This window comes from Neoarius graeffei, chromosome 8 (genome assembly GCF_027579695.1).
Source record: "Neoarius graeffei isolate fNeoGra1 chromosome 8, fNeoGra1.pri, whole genome shotgun sequence".
In the NCBI taxonomy this organism is placed as follows: Eukaryota; Metazoa; Chordata; class Actinopteri; order Siluriformes; family Ariidae; genus Neoarius; species Neoarius graeffei.
Window position 1 is genome coordinate 80899212 of NC_083576.1, and position 22490 is coordinate 80921701.

Genomic DNA, 22490 nt, shown 5'->3' on the forward strand with positions numbered 1-22490 from the left:
CATCAGGAGTCGAACCTGTGATCTCTGGATGAGGCGATAAAAGCTTTTCTGTTGCGCCTCTTGGAAGCCATATATTTTGATGCTTTAAAGTTTCTCAGGAACATGACACATTGATTTTTTTTTTTTCTTATTAACTTAGAGAGAGAAAGAAAAAGAAACGCTGGTGAGGGAACGACCGTTTATAGCTCCTATAATGTAAGTGAAAATGGGAAATAACTTGTTTCATGGACATTCCACAACCTTCAATGTAACTATAATTGGATAAAACTTAACAGTCCTTAATAAATATACATTAGTTAGCAATGTAAGAGGGGGGAGGGGAAAAAAAAAAAAACACACTAGGACGTTCTGTTAAAGGAAAATGATACGAGTTCAGATCACATCACACGACCTAGTGGTTGATTATTTTCCTTTAACATTACATCCCTAAGCGTTTTATTTCTTACTATGATACTGTGATGTGCACCATTTTCTCAACAATGGATTTTTTTTTTTACTTTTTTCCTAAAAAGGATCTTGACAGTTTTACAGCTGCAGTTTCCTGTGTGCAGCAGGAGGCTCAAGAGAGGAAAAAATAAATAAATAAAAAAATCCCACACTGCTCCTTTAAAGGATTTGTGCAACTTTATAATGCAGCTTATTTAGATTGAAGACTTACGACTGAAGGATTCAGTTATTATAATGTGTGAATTAACACTATGAGAAAATTAAATTTAAAAAAATAAAGCAATGGGGCGGCACGGTGGTGTAGTGGTTAGCGCTGTCGCCTCACAGCAAGAAGGTCCGGGTTCGAGCCCCATGGCCGGCGAGGGCCTTTCTGTGCGGAGTTTGCATGTTTTCCCCGTGTCCGCGTGGGTTTCCTCCGGGTGCTCCGGTTTCCCCCACAGTCCAAAGACATGCAGGTTAGGTTAACTGGTGACTCTAAATTGACCGTAGGTGTGAATGTGAGTGTGAATGGTTGTCTGTGTCTATGTGTCAGCCCTGTGATGACCTGGCGACTTGTCCAGGGTGTACCCCGCCTTTCGCCCGTAGTCAGCTGGGATAGGCTCCAGCTTGCCTGCGACCCTGTAGAAGGATAAAGCGGCTAGAGATAATGAGATGAGATGAATAAAGCAATAAAACTGAAACCAATCATCCTGATTGTTATTTCAGTCGTTTTCTTGAAGCCCTACAAGTGAACTAAAGATTTAATGGGCTAATTAGTACAGGGTGAAGGAGAAAAAGCAAAACAAAAAACACACGCTGCTAAGCATTAATCATTAAAGGCGAGGTGTTGAAAGGAAAGGGAGGTTTCTGACAGCACAGCGACATAAACATCAGTTCTGACAGGAAGAAGCTCAGTCATTACAGCAGGCCGGGGGAGGGAGGGAGAGAGAGAGAGAGAGAGAGAGAGAGAGAGAGAGAGAGAGTAGATGGGGAAGCACCTGCTGTCAGATGTTTTGTGATGATTGAATACAAGAGCCAGATTTCTAGCTTTCTCGAAAAAGTCAGTTTATCATCACTAAACAGGACCAAGACTTTAACACGGGGACATTTTTACTGACATTATGATCTCTAACTGCACAAGAGGTTGGGTTTCCTTCGGAGGTTTCCTCCTCATGCCTTCTTGGAGGTTTTCCTCATCACTTTTCTCTTACTAGGGAATTTAATTTATATCCGGATTTCTGTGAAGCTGCTTTGGGACTATGTACAAATCACAGACTGTTCCTATCAGTAAACAAACAAACACCCAGATTACCACAAAGTGTTTCAAATCAAACTGACTAATGACTTAAAAATGGGATGGTGTTCATGTCAGTGATTATATTATGCTTTAAATCGTGAACCATGTCAGTGTTTAGAAGTTGGTTTTCCTGTTGGAGACGGCACTGGTGCACAGAAATGTGAACACCATTCAGGATCTGATCCAGACTACAGACCACAACAACAACAAATCTCAATGAACCAACCAGTAAATTCAGCATCTTGGACAAATCTGTTCTGGATTTTTTTTTTTTTGGGGGGGGGACAAACAAACAAACAAAAAAACCCACCCTAAAGTCAGGGGTTCAAAGTCAAGGGGTAACAGACGTCAGCACTCAAGTTGATTGGGCCACCTGTAGATCCTGCTGGTGCACCAATATCACCACAATCTTTTTTTATTATTATTTTTTTTTTTTGGCATTTTGTTCCATAGCACTTACAGTGGTGCTTGAAAGTCTGTGAACCCTTTAGAATTTTCTATATTTCTGCATAAATGACCTAAAACATCAGATTTTCACACAAGTCCTGAAAGTAGATAAAGAGAACCCAGTTAAACAAATGAGACAAAAAAAAATTATACTTGGTCATTTATTTATTGAGGAAAATGATCCAATATTACATATCTGAGAGTGGCAAAAGTATGTGACCCTCTAGGATTAGCAGTTAATTTGAAGGTGAAATTAGAGTCAGGTGTTTTCAATCAATGGGATGACAATCAGGTGTGAGTGGGCACCCTGTTTTATTGAAAAAGAACAGGGATCTATCAAAGTCTGATCTTCACAACACATGTTTGTGGAAGTGTATCATCGCACGAACAAAGGAGATTTCTGAGGACCTCAGAAAAAGCGTTGTTGATGCTCATCAGGCTGGAAAAGGTTACAAAACCATCTCTAAAGAGTTTGGACTCCACCAATCAACAGTCAGACAGATTGTGTACAAATGGAGGAAATTCAAGACCATTGTTACCCTCCCCAGGAGTGGTCGACCAACAAAGATCACTCCGAGAGCAAGGCGTGTAATAGTCAGCGAGGTCACAAAGGACCCCAAGCTAACTTCTAAGCAACTGAAGGCCTCTCTCACACTGGCTAATATTCATGAGTCCACCATCAGGAGAACACTGAACAACAATGGTGTGCATGGCAGGGTTGCAAGGAGAAAGCCACTGCTCTCCAAAAAGAACATTGCTGCTCGTCTGCAGTTTGCTAAAGATCACGTGGACAAGCCAGAAGGCTATTGGAAAAATGTTTTGTGGACGGATGAGACCAAAATAGAACTTTTTGGTTTAAATGAGCAGTGTTATGTTTGGAGAAAGGAAAACCCTGCATTCCAGCATAAGAACCTTATCCCATCTGTGAAACATGGCGGTGGTAGTATCCTGGTTTGGGCCTGTTTTGCTGCATCTGGGCCAGGACGGCTTGCCATCATTGATGGAACAACAAATTATGAATTATACCAGCAAATTCGAAAGGAAAATGTCAGGACATCTGTCCATGAACTGAATCTCAAGAGAAGGTGGGCCATGCAGCAAGACAACGACCCTAAGCACACAAGTCGTTCTACCAAAGAATGGTTAAAGAAGAATAAAGTTAATGTTTTGGAATGGCCAAGTCAAAGTACTGACCTTGATCCAATGGAAACGTTGTGGAAGGACCTGAAGCGAGCAGTTCATGTGAGGAAACCCACCAACATCCCAGAGTTGAAGCTGTTCTGTACAGAGGAATGGGCTAAAATTCCTCCAAGCCGGTGTGCAGGACTGATCAACAGTTACCACAAACGTTTAGTTGCAGTTATTGCTGCACAAGGGGGTCACACCAGATACTGAAAGCAAAGGTTTACATACTTTTGCCACTCACAGATATGTAATATTTGATCATTTTCCTCAATAAATAAATGACCAAGTATAATATTTTTGTCTCATTTGCTTAACTGGGTTCTCTTTATCTACTTTTAGGACTTGTGTGAAAATCTGACGTTTTAGGTCATATTTATGCAGAAATATAGAAAATTCTAAAGGGTTCACAAACTTTCAAGCACCACTGTATATTGTATTCATATTCATAAATAACATTAATTTTCCTTTTGATAAATGACCACAATAAATGCTGTCATTTATTGATAAACACATTCTCAAAAAAAATAAAATCCACTCTTGATAAGATGATGCACTCAAATTTATATCATAGCAACTAAAATTATTTTGAATGAGAACTTGTGAAATATTTGATTTATAATAACTAATATTTTTAGATTCTACTAATTTCAAGCTTTAAATTTTCCCTCCTCAACCAGCAAATTAGCTTTTAGAAATAAGTGCTTAAAATTACAAAGAAATATCCTCCAAGATGATATCCAGCTTGAAATTACTAAACACTGTCTAGAAATAGAAAACAAAAGTTTAATAAGAAGGTATTTAATTTATTGTAAATGTATAATAAGAGCTATTAGATATAATTTGATGATCTTCAAGATATTTTACCATGTCATTTTTTGCAACATGGAGGTCACTGTTAGTGTGTTTGTTTATATATATATATTTTTTTAACATACATATATGTTATTTACCAGCTTAAGGTCGGTCCGTATCGTGAAATACCGTGACCGAGGTCTTGAAAGAACTCAGCGAGGCCTTCTGGGCCGAGGTCAGTATTCAAGGCCGAGGTCACGGTATTTCACCATACGGACCGACCTTAAGCTGGTAAATAATATATTTATTTTTTTCTTTACCAAATTCTAACAGAAAACGAGAGTGCCCGAAAGGGAAAACCGAGCCGCCATTTTTAATCCTCATTCACGGCTGTAATGCAAATGGCTTCCTGCTCGGTATACAAGTGCACTTCCATGGCAGGGTAAAAAAAAAAAAAAAAAAACCACTACATTTTGCCTTCATTTATACAAAATTGAGTCATTCAGGATTCAGCCATGTTTTTGCTCAGCGTTAGCAAGTTACAGGTTTTTAGCTTTCTCCTGAAATGTTCTCTTTTATTTCTTCCTCCTCAGGGTAGTAAAACTCGCTTTTGCTGTGAACACTGTCGTTATCGCTATCCATGATGTAAAATTAATGCTATTATACTAAGAAATGCTGGCAAAAATTTTCAAGATTTTTGATAATCTTATAAATAAATCTTATTTATAAGAGATAAAATGTTGACCAAAAAAATGCTACGTTTGTTGTTGTGAACGAGCGAGTCGCCAGAGGTCCATAACCGGGATCCGTATCGTAGGATACGGACCCGCTCGCCAGCCAATCAGAGCACAGGATTTGATGGAAACCGGAATTCGAAAAAAAAAAAGTTATTTTAGTTTTTTTTTTTTAAAAGAGCATTTTGGTTACATTTTGGAAAGTTACTTAAAGGGGTTTGAATGGTCACAGGACACAAATTTTTACCTTTAATAAAAGCTCCCATGTTTCAGAAATGATAATTTCTCCAAACAGATACAACCTCAGAGGAAACGAGCCAGTCAGAATAGCAGGGATTTGGATTGATTGATTTTTTTTTTTTAAAGACAATTTAATTTTGATATTACTTTGCATGACTATGTTTGGTTAATGAAGAGTGCAGGGTTGCCAGATTGCAGGTTTTTCCATCCACTTTACTCCCCCAAAACACCTTGATCTGGAGAGCAGAATTTATGCTAGCACTATAAGTAACAAATTTGAAATGATTTATTTAAATTTTTTTTTTTTTACACACACTACATGATACTTGTTTGGTATTTTGTTCAGCTACAGCTTTGCTAACAAATTGTAACAAAACACTGTAAAAGAAAAATATATACTGTACACGTTTCAACATGAAATAAGTACAAAATATGCAAATGAAGAACACATAGGTATAAAATAAATACTACAACATTGCTGAATTCGCAATTCTGACTTGTCAGGTGTTGATTAATTCTCTATTGCAACCTAAATCAAATACGTTACTGTTTGTATAGTAAGCTTATACAGGGACTCATAAAGCAGAGGCTCCACATAAACAGACTAGAAACAGGTTATCGTTGATTTGGTGAACTTTTTTTTTTTGAAGGAGTCTCCAGTGTCAGTAAGTTTTGTCCCCCCCGCAATATGAGAAAGTCTTCACGGCGAGAAATTTACACTCCATGGTTTCCAGTAACATGACAAGCTGCGATTTTTTTTTTTTTTAAGTATTAACTTCAAAAGAGAGGGGGGAAAAAGCAAAGCTGGTGAAGGAATGGCTGCTATAGCTGCTGTAACACAAGTGATAACAGGCACCAAAGTGTTTCATGGACCTTCCAAAACCTTAAAGATAAAGAAAAAAATAATTTATAGTCAAGTATGCATTTGTAAACTGGTGTAGTATAAGAAGAATAAAACATTTCCAAGTGTGCTTGGGGACAGTAACAGTAAACCTGCTTGACTGGGCCACATCACACCACGCCATCGTTGATTATTTTCCCATAACAGCACTTCAGCAGGTGTTTTATTCCTTATTACTTTACCCAGGAGATCAAATAAACGGGCTTTCTTTACTAACAAGCTGCGTCACTGTGTCTTATTATGGAGTCACCTTGTAACATGACTCATCTGTAGCCTCTAATTTCAGGTCAGGTCAAAACCAATGAGCTGATTATTTAGGGAGGACTCGATTATCTGACCACACCTGCATATACCAAACATCTGCCCTCTCCAGAAGAGAAAGAGAGCCAAAACGATGACAAAAACAGAGCAGGGATGTGAAGAACGCTGTTAAATTGAGCTGTGGTTGTTCAACAAGTGTTTCACACATGATGACCGACTGCTCGTGTGTGTGTCCCTGACAGTCTCTGGGTATGCTCTCATTACACTAGTAAGAGAATGATGGAGAGGGCGGATGACTCAACATGAGTCATGCTGTCTCTGCCCAGGAGCGCCCCACACACACACACACACACACACACACGTTGCATAATTCCCTGAAGATCCTAACCCCAGCCGGAGCTCCTGGGAGTTTCTCCTGCATTAAAATATGAGGCTCTGAGTCACAGATGCCAGACAGAGAAGAGCATACCGGTGATCTGTTCAAATCACAGGCTGGCAGGCAACAAACAGGAGATCGTAATTACCTCAACGAGAGGAGGTGAAAGAGAAAGTGATGATTCTGTGTGAGAGTGATGAGGTGGTAAAGAGAAAAAGCACAAATGGCACTCTCTGTATGGTATAACCTGTGTTAGCCCTCCGTCCTCAGTGTTGGCTTTGTGTCTAGGGGCCAAAAAATAATAATAATCCACTTAAAGGGGATATTATTATGAAAAACTCACTTTTTTAGTTCTTGTTCACATACATTTAGATAGCCGGAGAGCCTCCAAACATGTGCTTCAACAAGCTGTTCAGATTTTTTATTTTATTAGCTTCGCCAGATAACTTTTTATTCTATCCATATTCACTGGATATGAGCAATCGCACGCTCTGATTGGCTACTCTACTAAAAAGATATCAGCTCATGTACCGTGAGTAGAGAAAAACAAAATGCCGGCACGTGTTGCTGAACCAGTTGAGGACAAAATAAAAAATACCCCCCCCCCCTTTTTTTATTTTTTATTTTTTACACGCAAAAAAAAAAAAAATGTATTTAATGGCAAGAATGTCTTATTTTTCAAGAATTATTATTTCACAAAATGCTCCTTTCATTTAGCCGGTTTGTTTACGTTCTAAGCGGAAATGATTTCATCGGACGTTTTGTAGAAAAGTTTTTAATTTATCGAATTTCTCATCTCATTATCTCTAGCCGCTTTATCCTGTTCTACAGGGTCGCAGGCAAGCTGGAGCCTATCCCAGCTGACTACGGGCGAGAGGCGGGGTACACCCTGGACAAGTCGCCAGGTCATCACAGGGCTGACACATAGACACAGACAACCATTCACACTCACATTCACACCTACGGTCAATTTAGAGTCACCAGTTAACCTAACCTGCATGTCTTTGGACTGTGGGGGAAACCGGAGCACCCGGAGGAAACCCACACGGACACGGGGAGAACATGCAAACTCCGCACAGAAAGGCCCTCGCCAGCCACGGGGCTCGAACCCGGACCTTCTTGCTGTGAGGCGACAGTGCTAACCACTACACCACCGTGCCGCCGATTTTGTGGAATAATTGTTAAATATAAGAAAAAAAAAACAATCAATCAATGTAAGGCAGGGTAACTGCAACAGCCTTGGTAGACCAATTACTACAGGCCCATAATATAACTAAAAAAAACCAAAAATAAATTAGAAAATCAATAGCAGCAGGTTAAAGGTAGTGTAAGGCTACATGAAGTATTGTGCTTGAGGCAAATAGTCTTAAAAGTTCTAGAGTTTTCAGGGTCATAAATAGCTTGTAAGATCTAAAATGTCAGTAGTAATGTAATAGAACAGCTTTGAATGAGGTCAAGTTAACCGTAGTAAGGTTCAGTTCATCAGATCGAGTGCTCCAGATTCTGATGATTCTTACAGTGAGTGAATGTTGGTAAGTAGAGGACTTACTCTTAGGTGTCACATACTTAATGACATTGGAGTTACTGGTAGACCTGGTTTATCTACCAGGACAGTAGGTGCGAGGAATGGAAGACTGATTTACCGTTACCAGGCCATTAAAGGTAGACCGCCTTTCAGATTTTTCACGTTCAGGTCATAAAAAGAATTTTCCCCGACACCCAATGATTTTTGTTTAGTGGACCAAAAGCTACTGAATTTGAAATCACAGACTTCCAATTTTATTAGGTTTTTTTTTTTTACAAACACAACAATTAATGAATTTTAGCCCATGTGGCCCTAAATTCTCTGCTATTTTTTCCTGCTTCACGGTTCAAGATACTACATCATGCATCGCATCACGTGGTGGGCTTTTCCTATTCACGCAAGGCATTGTGGGATACAAATTTGAAACAGAAGAGAAAAATGGAGGACACGAGTGTGTGAATGAAACGTGAAAGACCGACTACAGTAACGGAAAGAAAGCGAGAAGAAAAGACGTTATATAGGAAGGAAAGGAAACGCAGGACCAAACTAATAAATTTCGGCAATCGGCGAGCACCTCGGTGTGATCAGCTGTTCGTTCAGCGACAGAATGATGGAACTGTCAGTGCACGGTCAAAGGGAAACCTGAGCATGCGCGCACGCACACACGGACTTCCTCAGTCTGCTTGACTGCGTGAAGCGAACGATTTCATGCACATCATTTGCTTTAATCACCCTCAAATTAAATAACTTCCCAGCCACAGAACAGAACGGCCTGATATTTTGTCAGATATTACAGAAATAAACATACATCACAATGACCACATTTCAGAGGGAACTAAATTTTACCGATTTTATGAAATAGAAAGGCCCGTCTACTTTTAACTACTTTAAAGGGAAAAAAAAAAAAAAAAATCTAAAAACTCATCCCAGCAGCAAATTGGTAATAAATTAAGTAACTAACCTAGAAGAGCAGCCGACACTGCATTGAAACGGCAGGTTAAGAATATATTTAGCTTGGGGGCGTCGTGGCTCGGGTGGGTGGGGCGCCGTGCCGTGGATCCGGGGATCCGGGTTCGGTTCCGGCCCGGGGTCGTTTCCCGATCCCTCCCCGTCTCTCTCCCGCTCATTTTCCTGTCTCTGCACTGTCCTGTCCAATAAAGGTGGAAAAAGCCCAAAAAAAAATCTTTAAAAAAAAAAAAAGAATATATTTAGCAAATATATAGAAATAAAGAATGCAAATTCCTTTGCATTCTTTCTAGTCAAGTAATAAGCTCTATGGTATGTGAAGACCAAATCTGACTTGGCTCCCCTTCTTATGTAAAAGAGATTATTAGTGTGCTTGCCAAAGGCAAGCACACTATTGTTGTTCTTAAGTTTACTTATTCTGCCTTATTCCGACACGTTTTTTGGATCCACTACTCCTCCTAGGGCGTTCGAGATAGAGACACCGTTCCAACTCTGAGACGTCTGGCCCGAAGTGGTGTAGTGTGCTTGTATACAGCTTTTGGATCAACGCACCCGTTCTCTTGTTCTTGTTGTTTTTCTTTTGTTTTTTTTTCCCCCCATAGAGAATGAATAAGGCTCATGAATCGAATCGTCCTACTCGGACACGCTCCATCGCAGATGCACCAAACCTCATATGATACTTCAGGCCAACTCCCCCGACACATACATGCAATCGGTTCTGACCCGCACTCATTTTTCCTTTCTTTTTGCTCATCCCTTTTTCCTCCATAGGCTTGCATTGATTTTTGGCCCCATTGAAAATGAATGGTGTTTCAGGTAAAAACTTTCACTCTCCATCAATTTTTTTAACCAAGTGACCAAACTTCAAGAAACTTCACTTGATGCCTCAGGCTAAGCCCCTGCACAGATCCATCCCCTCATGCGAGACCTGCACTTGTCTTTTCCTTGGTTTTCACGCATCTCTTTTTACCTCCATAGGCTTCCATTGATTTTTGGCCCCATTCAAATGAATGGAGTTTTGCTCAGTAACACTTCACCACACATCCACCAAACTTCATACGGCACCTCAGGCCAAATCACCATCACACACGATATCGGTTCTGACCCGCACTCGGCTTTGTCTTGCCTTTCATCCGTCCATTTTTTCTCCATTTTGCCGCTAATCAATGGAAGCTTGACTGAGTCATTCCTCCCTTCCCCCATAGGTGATGATGCATTTGGCAAGGATCTGCTCATTTGAGACTTTGACAGCAAATCAACTTCAACTCAATGGCCACTTTATTAGGAATACTTACACACCATACCTGTCAACCCTCCCGTTTTTCCCGCTGTCTTCCAGTTTTTTTATTTTCCCGAAAATATCCCATATTTTCACATTATATAAAAGTCGGTAGGTCCAGAATTCATGACGCACCTCTGACAGGAGTTTACAGCAGGAAGTCGGGCCATGAATTAACATCCCCGCCCTCTCCAGTACAGCAGGTGGCGGTCTAGTAATTACACATTGATTTTAATTGCATGTCTGTGAAGAAGACTGTCAGAACCATAGCGCTAGTCTGACCCATAGATTTACATAGAAGACTAGAGATTCCTCACCGCGTATTCCAGAACGTCCGCACAGGGCGGCCATCTTACCACAGACAAGGGGTATGAACATAGACATCCTATGGGTATGAAGACTTACGCAAGCACAGCCCAGCACTCACATTATGATTTACAGGAAATCAAAGTACTGACTTTGATGACAAGCTGATGTGTGTGTCTGTTTTAATTGTAGATGTTTATATCAGTATGTTCAGTTTTATTTTAACTGCACATTGGAGCCTAGTCAAATGAAATTTCAATCTTCTGTGCTAACATATATTGACTGACATGATAATCAGCTTTGAATGTTCTTTTTGTAAATGTAAAGATATCTTTTTATCCTTGGAAGTATAACCACATGTGATTAATTAAATGCTTTTTTTGTCACAAACTACCGTGAGTCGCTGTCACTGTTTTATACTATTACTTACTCGGGCAGTGCATTTGTTATTATGCTATGATGTGAGTTTACATTTGTTATTATGCTATGATGTGAGTGCATTAGGTTTTTGAGGTGGATGAAGTATTTCTGAAGTTTCAGAAGTGAGTAAGCTGTTTATTTAACTTTAGCTTCCCCTACGGCCCTATCACATGTAAAAATATTTTCACTAAAAATTTGAAATAAATGGTATGGTTATTTGTCCTAAGGCCACAGTTATCCATAAGTATGCAGTGTTAGGCTTCTCACAGCATAGGAATTTCAGCATGCATCCTGTCTTACAGTCTGTAGTATACTGAAATATTTTCGCCAAGCTATGCGTATTTTTTTAAAATATAAAATGATTATTCATCATTAATATCATAAATACATACTTCCGTTTGCTTGTTTTATATAACAAACCAAACCGTTTGAATATTTATTGAAATTTGAGGAAGTTACGGTCATCTGAAAAGTACATATCGCTACCAACACAATGTAATGGGTAAGCCAGCTGTCTGAGGTAAGATGGCCGCCATGTGCGGATGTTCGACTTTGTTGACGGGCAACGGGGACGAGGCATCTAGTCTTCTATGTATATCTATGGTCTGACCAAGGTCACTGCTCGGAACTTCTCACAAAACTAAAACATGGTTGTAATTCTTTCCTCAGGGAGCGAGTTTCAGTAGATGGCGAGACTAGAGACATGAATAAAGAAAGGAGCGAGGCAAAACCAAAAAAGGTGTATTGCCGCTACTTGCCCAAATGGCAGGACGAATTTAATTTTGTGAAGAAAAGTCAGTTCGATTACCGACTTTCTGAAATTTTCGGAAAGTCTGACTTTCCGAAATTTTCCCTTATTTTGAGTTAAAATCTGGGAAATATCCCTTTTTTTCAAACCTCAAAGTTGACAGGTATGTTACACGCACACACGATGGCAATTAGCATATAAGCATTCACGTGTTACCATGCTAGCTGTTAGTATGTTACCCATTACGATATCATGCCTGCTGTTAGCTCGCGAGTTGTCAGCATGTTCACCATTAGCATGTTATCATGAGAGCTGTTAACATGTTAGGATTAGCATGGTAGCATGCAGAGTTCGCATGTTTGCTGTTAGCGAGTTCGCCTGAGCATGTTAGCATGCTAACTGTTAGCATGTCACCCTCAGCATGTTAGCATGCTAAAAGGTAACATACTAGCCATTAGCATGTTAGCTGTTAACATGATAGCTGTCAACATATTAGCCTTAAAAAGTGTTAGAATTTTAACAAATAGCATGTTAAATCATTAGCATGTTAGAATGCTAGCTGTTAGCATGTTATCTATTAGCATGTTAGCATTAACATGTTAACTGTTAGCATGCCAATTGTTAGCATGTTGGCATGATAGCTGTTCTGCTACAGCTCAGCAAGCACACTTTGCATTTTCTCTGCGGAAATGAAGTCTAGTTAGAATTATAAATCGCTTCCCATCCAAGGATCTCCACTCGTGACAAACTGAAGGTGCACCATTTTTCTCCCCCTCACAAGTGCCAGACCTGCTGGAATTAGGTCAAAATGAGCTAATCACGGCAACTGCTTTGTTGTCGGCTGCACAGAGCAACACATGTGACATCGACCCCCAGTGTCAAAGGACAGAAGAACTGAGTGGATAGAGTTTATTTACGATGGCAACATCCCAACTATAGTTTATGTCTGGGTGCTTTTCCATCCTGGGCCAGTACAATGTAGGAAGGGCAGAACTTGTTCCTAAAAGAGGGATAAATACCAACTGTCCATAGCAAAACTACAGATGAGGGAAATGGATTTTTTTTTTTAATTGCACTGTGCGTTTCTTTGGCTGTTTAGCACCAACTGATGCAGCCGACATAATAGATGCTGCTAATTTTCTTGAAATATATTGGTGTTACTTGCTGCAGGAGCCACAATACTGTTCACGCTATTAGTTTGTTAGGTGAATGTCTGTAAGGTTAATGTTATCTTATCAACAGTCTTAAATAACCCGAGAGTAAAGTGTGTGAACCTGTATCATGACCCTCATCAGTCTCCTCCAGGATGATGCTGTTCATGCAGTTGATCTCCCACTCCTGCACTTCTGTTCTCCATAAAGCAGGAATCAGGACATGGTACTGAGAGCTGGAACACACACACACACACACACACACACACACACACCTCAACATTACAATCAAGATCACAGCACTTGTTTTTCTGACAGAAGACAAACTCCAGGTGACGGTGCACAAGATGAAAGCAGTCATTCTAAATAGTACGACGATGACATCATGTAACGTTTCCTCTGGGAAACGGGAACTGTCAACATCATGACATGAGCTGGCGAGAGTTCAGTGGCTTACGTCAACAGGTTTCAAACAGCAGCAATAATTACACCATCAATCACAAACTGCAAACACAAAGCCCTTCTGCCCTCGCTGTGCTCCTAAACACGAAGGTCCAATTCAAACACATGGTTCAAAGACAAGCAGATTAGGTTAAACACACACAGCCACTGCATACTTGGTGCTGCTTCCAAGCCCGGATAGATTTGAAGGTCCAGTGCGAGACTAGCGTGAGCTAAACTAGTTATTAACCTTCTGAAAATAAAGACATAATAATAATAATAATAATAATAATAGCAATAATAATAATAGCAATAATAATAATAAATAGCAATAATAATAACGTTCTTACAAAAAATAAAAAAGTGACCAAAAAGCAACGAAGAATAAACTGACAAAGCAAGCGAGTTAGTGAAAGCTTGCTTAATTAATTAATGAAAAAATTCTAAAATATTTACACAAATATGTTGATCTATTCAACTCTAAATGTAGAGTCCGCTCCAGATCTGGTTGAAAAATATTTTTGAGGAGTTATTTTTATTTCATTAGAATAAATTTACTTCATTTTAACGTTAGGTTGCACCCATATTATCAGCGTGAGATTAATCTAATTCAGCAATTTTTACATAACTGATTTTTTTTTTTAAACCCACCTTAAGGGTGTCAATAACCTTGGAACAGAGAACAAAAGAAAGAAACTTCTTAAAACTAATTTGACTTGAAAAAAAGTTTCCAGGGCTTTAAGAAAAAAAAAAAAAACACCACACCCAGTGAGGGTGCCAATACTTTTGAAGCCAACTGCAAATATGCAACAACTATCAAAAAAGTGAAAGAACTAAAAACAAGAAGACAGACAAGAGAAGAAATTATAAAAGAAGTAGAGAGGGAAAGTAAGCAGGGAAGAAAGAAATGTGAATGAAGAGAAAGAGAAGAACAGACAGACAGTATACTATAGAGCAGCTGGTTGAGACGGTTGCTGTGTCTCCAGTGTGACATGATTATACTCTGTTAATCTGAGCTAAATGAGATTTAAACGTTACTGGAGACCAGGACAGATGTTAATAGGCTGGAATCCAGGAAAGAAAACCGTTCTTACAAGGCTCCTCATGAGAACAGCTCAAATCTTTTTCTTTTATAAACTCCATCATGGAGATTTGGTGTCACATGGTTGGATTCGCGGTGAGACACAGATAGAGACAGATCCGAGCTCAGAGTCAGCACCAGAACAGTTGAAGGAATTCTCGGAGAGAGTGAGACAGACAGACCAATCTGAGCTCCTGAGTTCAAAGTCAGCACCGGAGCAGTTACAGGAACTCTTTCACCTCATATGAGGCTTTTTGTGGAGGCGCATGTCTGCATGTAAATGTCTCACTCTTCCTCATCTCATCTCATCTCATTATCTCTAGCCGCTTTATCCTTCTACAGGGTCGCAGGCAAGCTGGAGCCTATCCCAGCTGACTATGGGCGAAAGGCGGGGTACACCCTGGACAAGTCTGACACATAGACACAGACAACCATTCACACTCACATTCACACCTATGGTCAATTTTAGAGTCACCAGTTAACCTAACCTGCATGTCTTTGGACTGTGGGAGAAACCGGAGCACCCGGAGGAAACCCACGCGGACACGGGGAGAACATGCAAACTCCGCACAGGAAGGCCCTCGCCGGCCCCGGGGCTCGAACCCAGGACCTTCTTGCTGTGAGGCGACAGCGCTAACCACTACACCACCGTGCCGCCCCACTCTTCCTCAACTCTACTTTATTCCTCCTCACAATGTGGAGTCCAATTAGCATGCTGCACAGACATGGACAGATGCCCCACCCCACCCGCCACCAATTGTACGTTTTGGATCTCAAACTGGGGTCCTGTGTGAATTATCTATCCATTTTATTTTGATGTAAAGAACAAATCATCGTTTTAAAAAAAAAAAAAAAAAAGTTACGACTTCTGGAAATACAGTCTTAAATGACCAAAATAAATAAACAAATAAAAAATCTGACTATTTTAGTTAACAGAAAAAGGTTCCATGGGTGGAAAGTTCAGAAAATGTAGCAGACAAGGCAGGCAGGCAGGCAGACACGGCAGGCAAGGCAGGCAGACAAGGCAGGCAAGGCAAGGCAGACACCATTTTTCAGACAGGTAGACAGATAAAGAGATAGACACAGACACATTCTTAGATAAGCACACAAACGGCTTATTTGTCAGAGACAGGTAGACAAAAATAGACAGATCAATAGAATTAGACAGACAGACTATTTGTTAGACAGACTGGGACAAATATTTATTTACAGTATGTTTGTTTAGTGGGGCGGCACGGTGGTGTAGTGGTTAGCGCTGTCGCCTCACAGCAAGAAGGTCCGGGTTCGAGCCCCGTGGCCGGCGAGGGCCTTTCTGTGCGGAGTTTGCATGTTCTCCCCGTGTCCGCGTGGGTTTCCTCCGGGTGCTCCGGTTTCCCCCACAGTCCAAAGACATGCAGGTTAGGTTAACTGGTGACTCTAAATTGACTGTAGGTGTGAATGTGAGTGTGAATGGTTGTCTGTGTCTATGTGTCAGCCCTGTGATGACCTGGCGACTTGTCCAGGGTGTACCCCGCCTCTCGCCCGTAGTCAGCTGGGATAGGCTCCAGCTTGCCTGCGACCCTGTAGAACAGGATAAAGCGGCTAGAGATAATGAGATGAGATGTTTGTTTAGTTGTTTAATTTATCTACTGCCTTCCAACAAATAGGCAACACAAAGTAGCATCAGTAAAAACACTCAAAATACAAATAAAACAAAAACACACCCCTTTACAGAATAGGGTAAAAATACTGTGTGTAGCGAAAGACTGTATGCCATTTTAAAGCATATACAGTCAAATAATACACCTAATTCTTTAAAAATACTTTGTATGAATTGGTCTGTGATTTGTTTGTACAGTTACTGATTAAGAAGTTTGGAGCAGCGTTTATGACTTGTACACATGATACCTATATTTTCCAGACAAGCGATGACGTTATTATGTGGATCATACCATTATTACAGGTTACGGGGGGATCAAAGCAGATTTAAACAGCGTCACGGAGGGATTTTCACGAGTCAGAGCTCCAGCACTGCTTCAGCAATAACTTCACGTCCAGGTTGCCATAGCAAGCCTTACGTCAACACAATACTTCTGTGTTAACGCTGAAACGCCCGCCTCCTTTCCTTTGTCTGAAGCTGAAGTCTGACAGATGCCAGGACAGAAATGTGATAAGCGTTTTATCGCTCCGTTCAAAGAAACCCACATGTAGTGACGTTCAGCATAACTGACCCACACACAGGGTCACTTTTCCTTCTTGTCATACTCTGAGCTTACTACTGGAATAAGAGCACAAGAGCTAGGAAAGCCATGAACACTTGGCTCAGGGGTTTCTAAACCAATTTAAAAATAATTTCATTTTAGTTAAAAAAAAAAAAGCCAATAAAACCCAATTCTCTCATTCTCAGCATGAGTTTAACTTAAGACATTTTCCATAACTCTTTTTAAACCCATCTTTACCAAGGGCGCCATTAATTTTGGAGCTGGGGGGGGGGGGGGGGGGGGGACACACCCAGAAGAAAGAATCTTCTCCATTACTTTTTAAAAACCAGGTCTTTATCAAAAGGTGATAATTTGCCAACTTTAATACCCCCTCCAATTTTTTTTAAACCCAAGGGTGCCAATACTGGGCAGCACGGTGGTGTAGTGGTTAGTGCTGTCGCCTCACAGCAAGAAGGTTCTGGGTTTGAGCCCCGTGGCTGGCGAGGGCCTTTCCGTGAGGAGTCTGCATGTTCTCCCCGTGTCCGCGTGGGTTTCCTCCGGGTGCTCCGGTTTCCCCCACAGTCCAAAGACATGCAGGTTAGGTTAACTGGTGACTCTAAATTGACCGTAGGTGTGAACGTGAGTGTGAATGGTTGTCTGTGTCTATGTGTCAGCCCTGTGATGACCTGGCGACTTGTCCAGGGTGTACCCCGCCTTTCGCCCGTAGTCAGCTGGGATAGGCTCCAGCTTGCCTGCGACCCTGTAGAACAGGATAAAGCGGCTACAGATGATGAGATGAGAGGTGCCAATACTTTTAAATCACATTTGCAATAAAACACCACACTGAAACTGGAGTACCCCTTTAAGTTAACGTAGCAGTACTGAACGCTGCTGGTTTTGCGCAGACTCACACGTCTACAGGAACACGCAGCAGAACAGGCAGCACGGCCGCCTCCTCCGTCATACTCATGAGACGAGACTCCAGCAGCTGGAAGAGGGATAAACCAGCACGAAACACCACCACCATACCTGTGAGAGAGAGAGAGAGAGAGAGAGAGAGAGAGAGAGAGAGAGAGAGAGAGAGATTTCTTGTTCATAAGTTGAATTCATAAATTGCATTCGCAAAAATAACACTAGCCATAATAATTTTATTTCTCATTCAAAACATAGATAAATGGTTATAGCAGGCGCAGAGGCCGCGCCCCTGTCCCCAAGCCTCGCGGGCGCAGAGGCCGCGCCCCTGTCCCCAAGCCTCGCGGGCGCAGAGGCCGCGCCCCCGTCCCCAAGCCTCGCGGGCGCAGAGGCCGCGCCCCCGTCCCCAAGCCTCGCGGGCGCAGAGGCCGCGCCCCTGTCCCCAAGCCTCACGGGCGCAGAGGCCGCACCTCTTTCAATAACACTAAAAGATATACAGAACCGTGAAGGCGAGCAAGAGACGGAATAGTGCATAGGATCAAAGGAAATTTGGCAGCATTTCTAAAAATTGTACACTAGTAATAAAATAAGATGAGCGTATAGTTAACATGAAAAGAAAAGATATAGGCCTTCAGGCTTTATCTCTTCCACTCCTGATGCTTCACATCCAGATATCTACCATGTCCAAGTAACAAGAATGATAACAGGATATTTGGAAAGCCAGGGGAGATCAGCCAGCCCAAATACCTGGATTTGATTGTTTAGCCGTTAGTTCCTCAGTCAGGGTGGAGAGCAACCCCGTGGAGGAACTCTGGAGGGCTTAAGAGCACAACGGTGGGAACTTTCAACCAGGAGGAAACCTCTGAGTGCTTGAGCTGAAGCCAAGTTCTCAGAATGTTGTTACACCAGTCTGCGACAACCGAGCTCCATTTAACAACCCTCCACCCCCCCAGCTGGTGAGGTTATTACCATGCAGCAAGAACAGATCCCAGATTGCCAGCACCGAGTCCCAACATGGGAGAGAGGTGAAGAGAGTCAGAAACCACTGCATGATGAAATGCGCCAAGGACACACCCAGTTTCTCCTGGATCAGTGACAGAAAGAGAAAGTGGTAAAAAAAAAAAGAAACACTCCTTAGAGAGAGTCAGTATGCTGAAATACAATATCTTATTCACTAGGATCGTATGCATTTCACACGATTCAGTTTGTTACAGTATATAGCAGTAATGTTTCTACAACCCCGATTCCAAAAAAGTTGGGACAAAGTACAAATTGTAAATAAAAATGGAATGCAATGATGTGGAAGTTTCAAAATTCCATATTTTATTCAGAATAGAACATAGATGGCATATCAAATGTTTAAACTGAGAAAATGTATCATTTAAAGAGAAAAATTAGGTGATTTTAAATTTCATGACAACACATCTCAAAAAAGTTGGGACAAGGCCATGTTTACCACTGTGAGACATCCCCTTTTCTCTTTACAACAGTCTGTAAACGTCTGGGGAGACAAGTTGCTCAAGTTTAGGGATAGGAATGTTAACCCATTCTTGTCTAATGTAGGATTCTAGTTGCTCAACTGTCTTAGGTCTTTTTTGTCATATCTTCTGTTTTATGATGCGCCAAATGTTTTCTATGGGTGAAAGATCTGGACTGCAGGCTGACCAGTTCAGTACCCGGACCCTTCTTCTACGCAGCCATGATGCTGTAACTGATGCAGTATGTGGTTTGGCATTGTCATGCTGGAAAATGCAAGGTCTTCCCTGAAAGAGACGTCGTCTGGATGGGAGCATATGTTGCTCTAGAACCTGGATATACCTTTCAGCATTGATGGTGTCTTTCCAGATGTGTAAGCTGCCCATGCCACACGCACCAAAGATGGGGGTGCTGAAGGGGATGTTTCGTTGGCAGAAGATCTGAACCACTTCTTCACTCGTTTTGAGGCAAAACCATCAGAGGAAGTAATGCAACACCCCACAGCTGACAACAACATCGTCTTTGTGGTGGAGGAGTATGAGGTGAGGAACATGTTACGGGCTATCAACCCACGAAAGGCACCCGGACCTGATGGCATCTGCGGGCGAGTGCTAAAGGACTGTGCAGACCAGCTGGCGGGGGTCTTTACCAAGATTTTCAACCAGTCACTCTCCCAGTTCACCGTACCGTCATGTCTAAAGTCCTCCACCATAGTCCCTCTGCCTAAAAAGTCAAACATCACCTCCTTCAATGACTATCGGCCAGTAGCACTCACTCCTGTGATTATGAAATGCTTTGAAAAACTGGTCCGGAAGCACATCTTGTCATTCATCCCCCCCACTTTTGACCCACACCAGTTTGCTTATAGGGGGAACAGGGCCACTGAGGATGCGGTAGCCACAGCTCTCCATGCTGCGTTGTCACATCTGGAGCAGCAGGGGAGTTATGCTCGGCTGCTCCTCATAGACTTTAGCTCTGCCTTTAATACCATCCTCCCCAACAGACTGGTGGACAAACTAACAGGCATTGGCATACCACACTCCGCCTGTCTTTGGATTAAGAACTTAACAGCGCGCACACAGCGAGTGCGTGTAGGTCATCACACCTCCAGGGCCCTCAGCCTCAGCACTGGCTCGCCGCAGGGCTGTGTGTCAAGTCATCTGCTGTACACACTCTACACCCATGACTGCTCCCCTGCCTATCTCAGTAACACCAGAGTGAAATTTGCTGATGATACCAAAGTAGTTGGACTTATCTCAGGGGGGGGGGATGAGTCCGCCTACAGAGATGAAGTGGAGCGTTTGGTGGGGTGGTGTAGAGCCAATAATCTGCTCCTAAACACAGCCAAGACCAAGGAGCTGGTCATGGATTTTAGGAGGAGGAGGACTGCCATCTAGCCACTGGTGATTGAGGGGGTCTGTGTGGAGAGGGTGTCTGATTTCCGTTTTCTGGGAGTCAACATCAAGGAGGACCTGACCTGGGGCATCAACACCACTGGGCTAGTAAAGAAGGCACAGCAGAGACTTTATTTCCTCAGAGTACTCAGGAAAAACAACATCTGTCAGAGGCTGCTTGTGTCCTTCTACCGCTGCTCAGTGGAGAGCATACTAACATACTGCCTCTGTGTGTGGTTCCCAGGCTGCACTGTAGTACAGAGGAAAGAGCTCCAGGGGGTCATAAAGGCAGCACAGAACATCGTTGGCTGCCCTCTTCCCTCTCTGGAAGACCTGTACAGCACCCGCTGCCTAAAAAAGGCCAATTCCATTTTGAGAGACCTTTCACATCCAGGCCACAACCTGTTTGAACTGCTGCCATCTGGCAGGAGATACAGGTCCATGAAAACCAGGACAAACAGACTGAAAAATAGCTTTTATCCAGCAGCTATTACTGCACTAAATTATGCTATTAAAGTATAGTTTTATATCTACAGCATGAATGTGGAAGTGTATGGCTGAGATATGTGTGGGTGGGTGGGTGAGGTTTGAGTAGTATGTACTTGTGTGTGAGAGGTTTTGAGTATTTTTCTAATATCTTTTAATTTTCTCTTGTCTTTATTTTAATTATTTATTGCTTCACCGAACAAGGACTGCTTAATTTCGTTGTACTTGTTACAATGACAAATAAAAGATATTCTATTCTATTCTACTAATGCAACCCCATACCATCAGAGATGCAGGCTTCTGAACCGAGCGCTGATAACAACTTGGGTCGTCCTTCTCCTCTTTAGTCCGAATGACACGGCATCCCTGATTTCCATAAAGAACTTCAAATTTTGGTTCGTCTGACCACAGAACAGTTTTCCACTTTGCCACAGTCCATTTTAAATGAGTCTTGGCCCGGAGAAGACGTCTGCGCTTCTGGATCATGTTTAGATACGGCTTCTTCTTTGAACTATAGAGTTTTAGCTGGCAACGGCGGATGGCACGGTGAATTGTGTTCACAGATAATGTTCTCTGGAAATATACCTGAGCCCATTTTGTGATTTCCAATACAGAAGCATGCCTGTATGTGATGCAGTGCCATCTAAGGGCCCGAAGATCACAGGCACCCAGTATGGTTTTCTGGCCTTGAGCCTTACACACAGAGATTCTTCCAGATTCTCTGAATCTTTTGATGATATTATGCACCGTAGATGATATGTTCAAACTCTTTGCAATTTTACCCTGTCAAACTCCTTTCTGATATTGCTCCACTATTTGTCGGAGCAGAATTAGGGGGATTGGTGATCCTCTTCCCATCTTTACTTCTGAGAGCCGCTGCCACTCCAAGATGCTCTTTTTATACCCAGTCATGTTAATGACCTATTGCCAATTGATCTAATGAGTTGCAATTTGATCCTCCAGCTGCTCCTTTTTTGTACCTTTAACTTTTCCAGCCTCTTATTGCCCCTGTCCCAACTTTTTTGAGATGTGTTGCTGTCATGAAATTTCAAATGAGCCAATATTTGGCATGAAATTTCAAAATGTCTCACTTTCAACATTTGATATGTTGTCTATGTTCTATTGTGAATACAATATCAGTTTTTGAGATTTGTAAATTATTGCATTCTGTTTTTATTTACAATTTGTACTTTGTCCCAACTTTTTTGGAATCAGGGTTGTACATACATACATACGGTAATGTTGCTCATGGGCACCACTTAATTTGCAACCTGATTGGTTAAGAGGTAAAAAAAAAAAAAAAACCCACAGAACCAGGTGTTGCTCAGTGCCTTTCTGAAAACTAACATTTTCAACTTCCCTGTAGCCAAAAACGTGGTTTCAATTCTGTCCTCCTTGCCACCAAAAACATGCCCTGGTGTTTAACCAATAAATAAATAAATGGCAAAATTGTGTACATTTTAAAG

The 22490-nt window shown here is 41.7% G+C and overlaps 1 protein-coding gene across 4 annotated transcripts in view; it reads right to left on the reverse strand.

Moving 5' to 3' along the window:
• Window positions 1-18745, reverse strand: part of si:ch211-266k8.4 (uncharacterized) — a 142916-nt gene extending 124171 nt beyond the window's left edge. For 3 of the 4 annotated variants that reach the window (XM_060927074.1, XM_060927075.1, XM_060927076.1), the window contains exons 1-4: window positions 18638-18745; window positions 17668-17785; window positions 13178-13290; window positions 9146-9331 (exon numbers count right to left, since the gene is read on the reverse strand). In XM_060927074.1, coding sequence (XP_060783057.1) covers window positions 9146-9331; window positions 13178-13290; window positions 17668-17785; window positions 18638-18719 — 499 coding nt within the window. In that variant the 5' untranslated portion in view covers window positions 18720-18745. The remainder of the gene's footprint in view (window positions 1-9145; window positions 9332-13177; window positions 13291-17667; window positions 17786-18637) is intronic. The other variant, XM_060927078.1, reaches the window with a different exon arrangement.
• Window positions 18746-22490: the final 3745 nt, after the last annotated feature.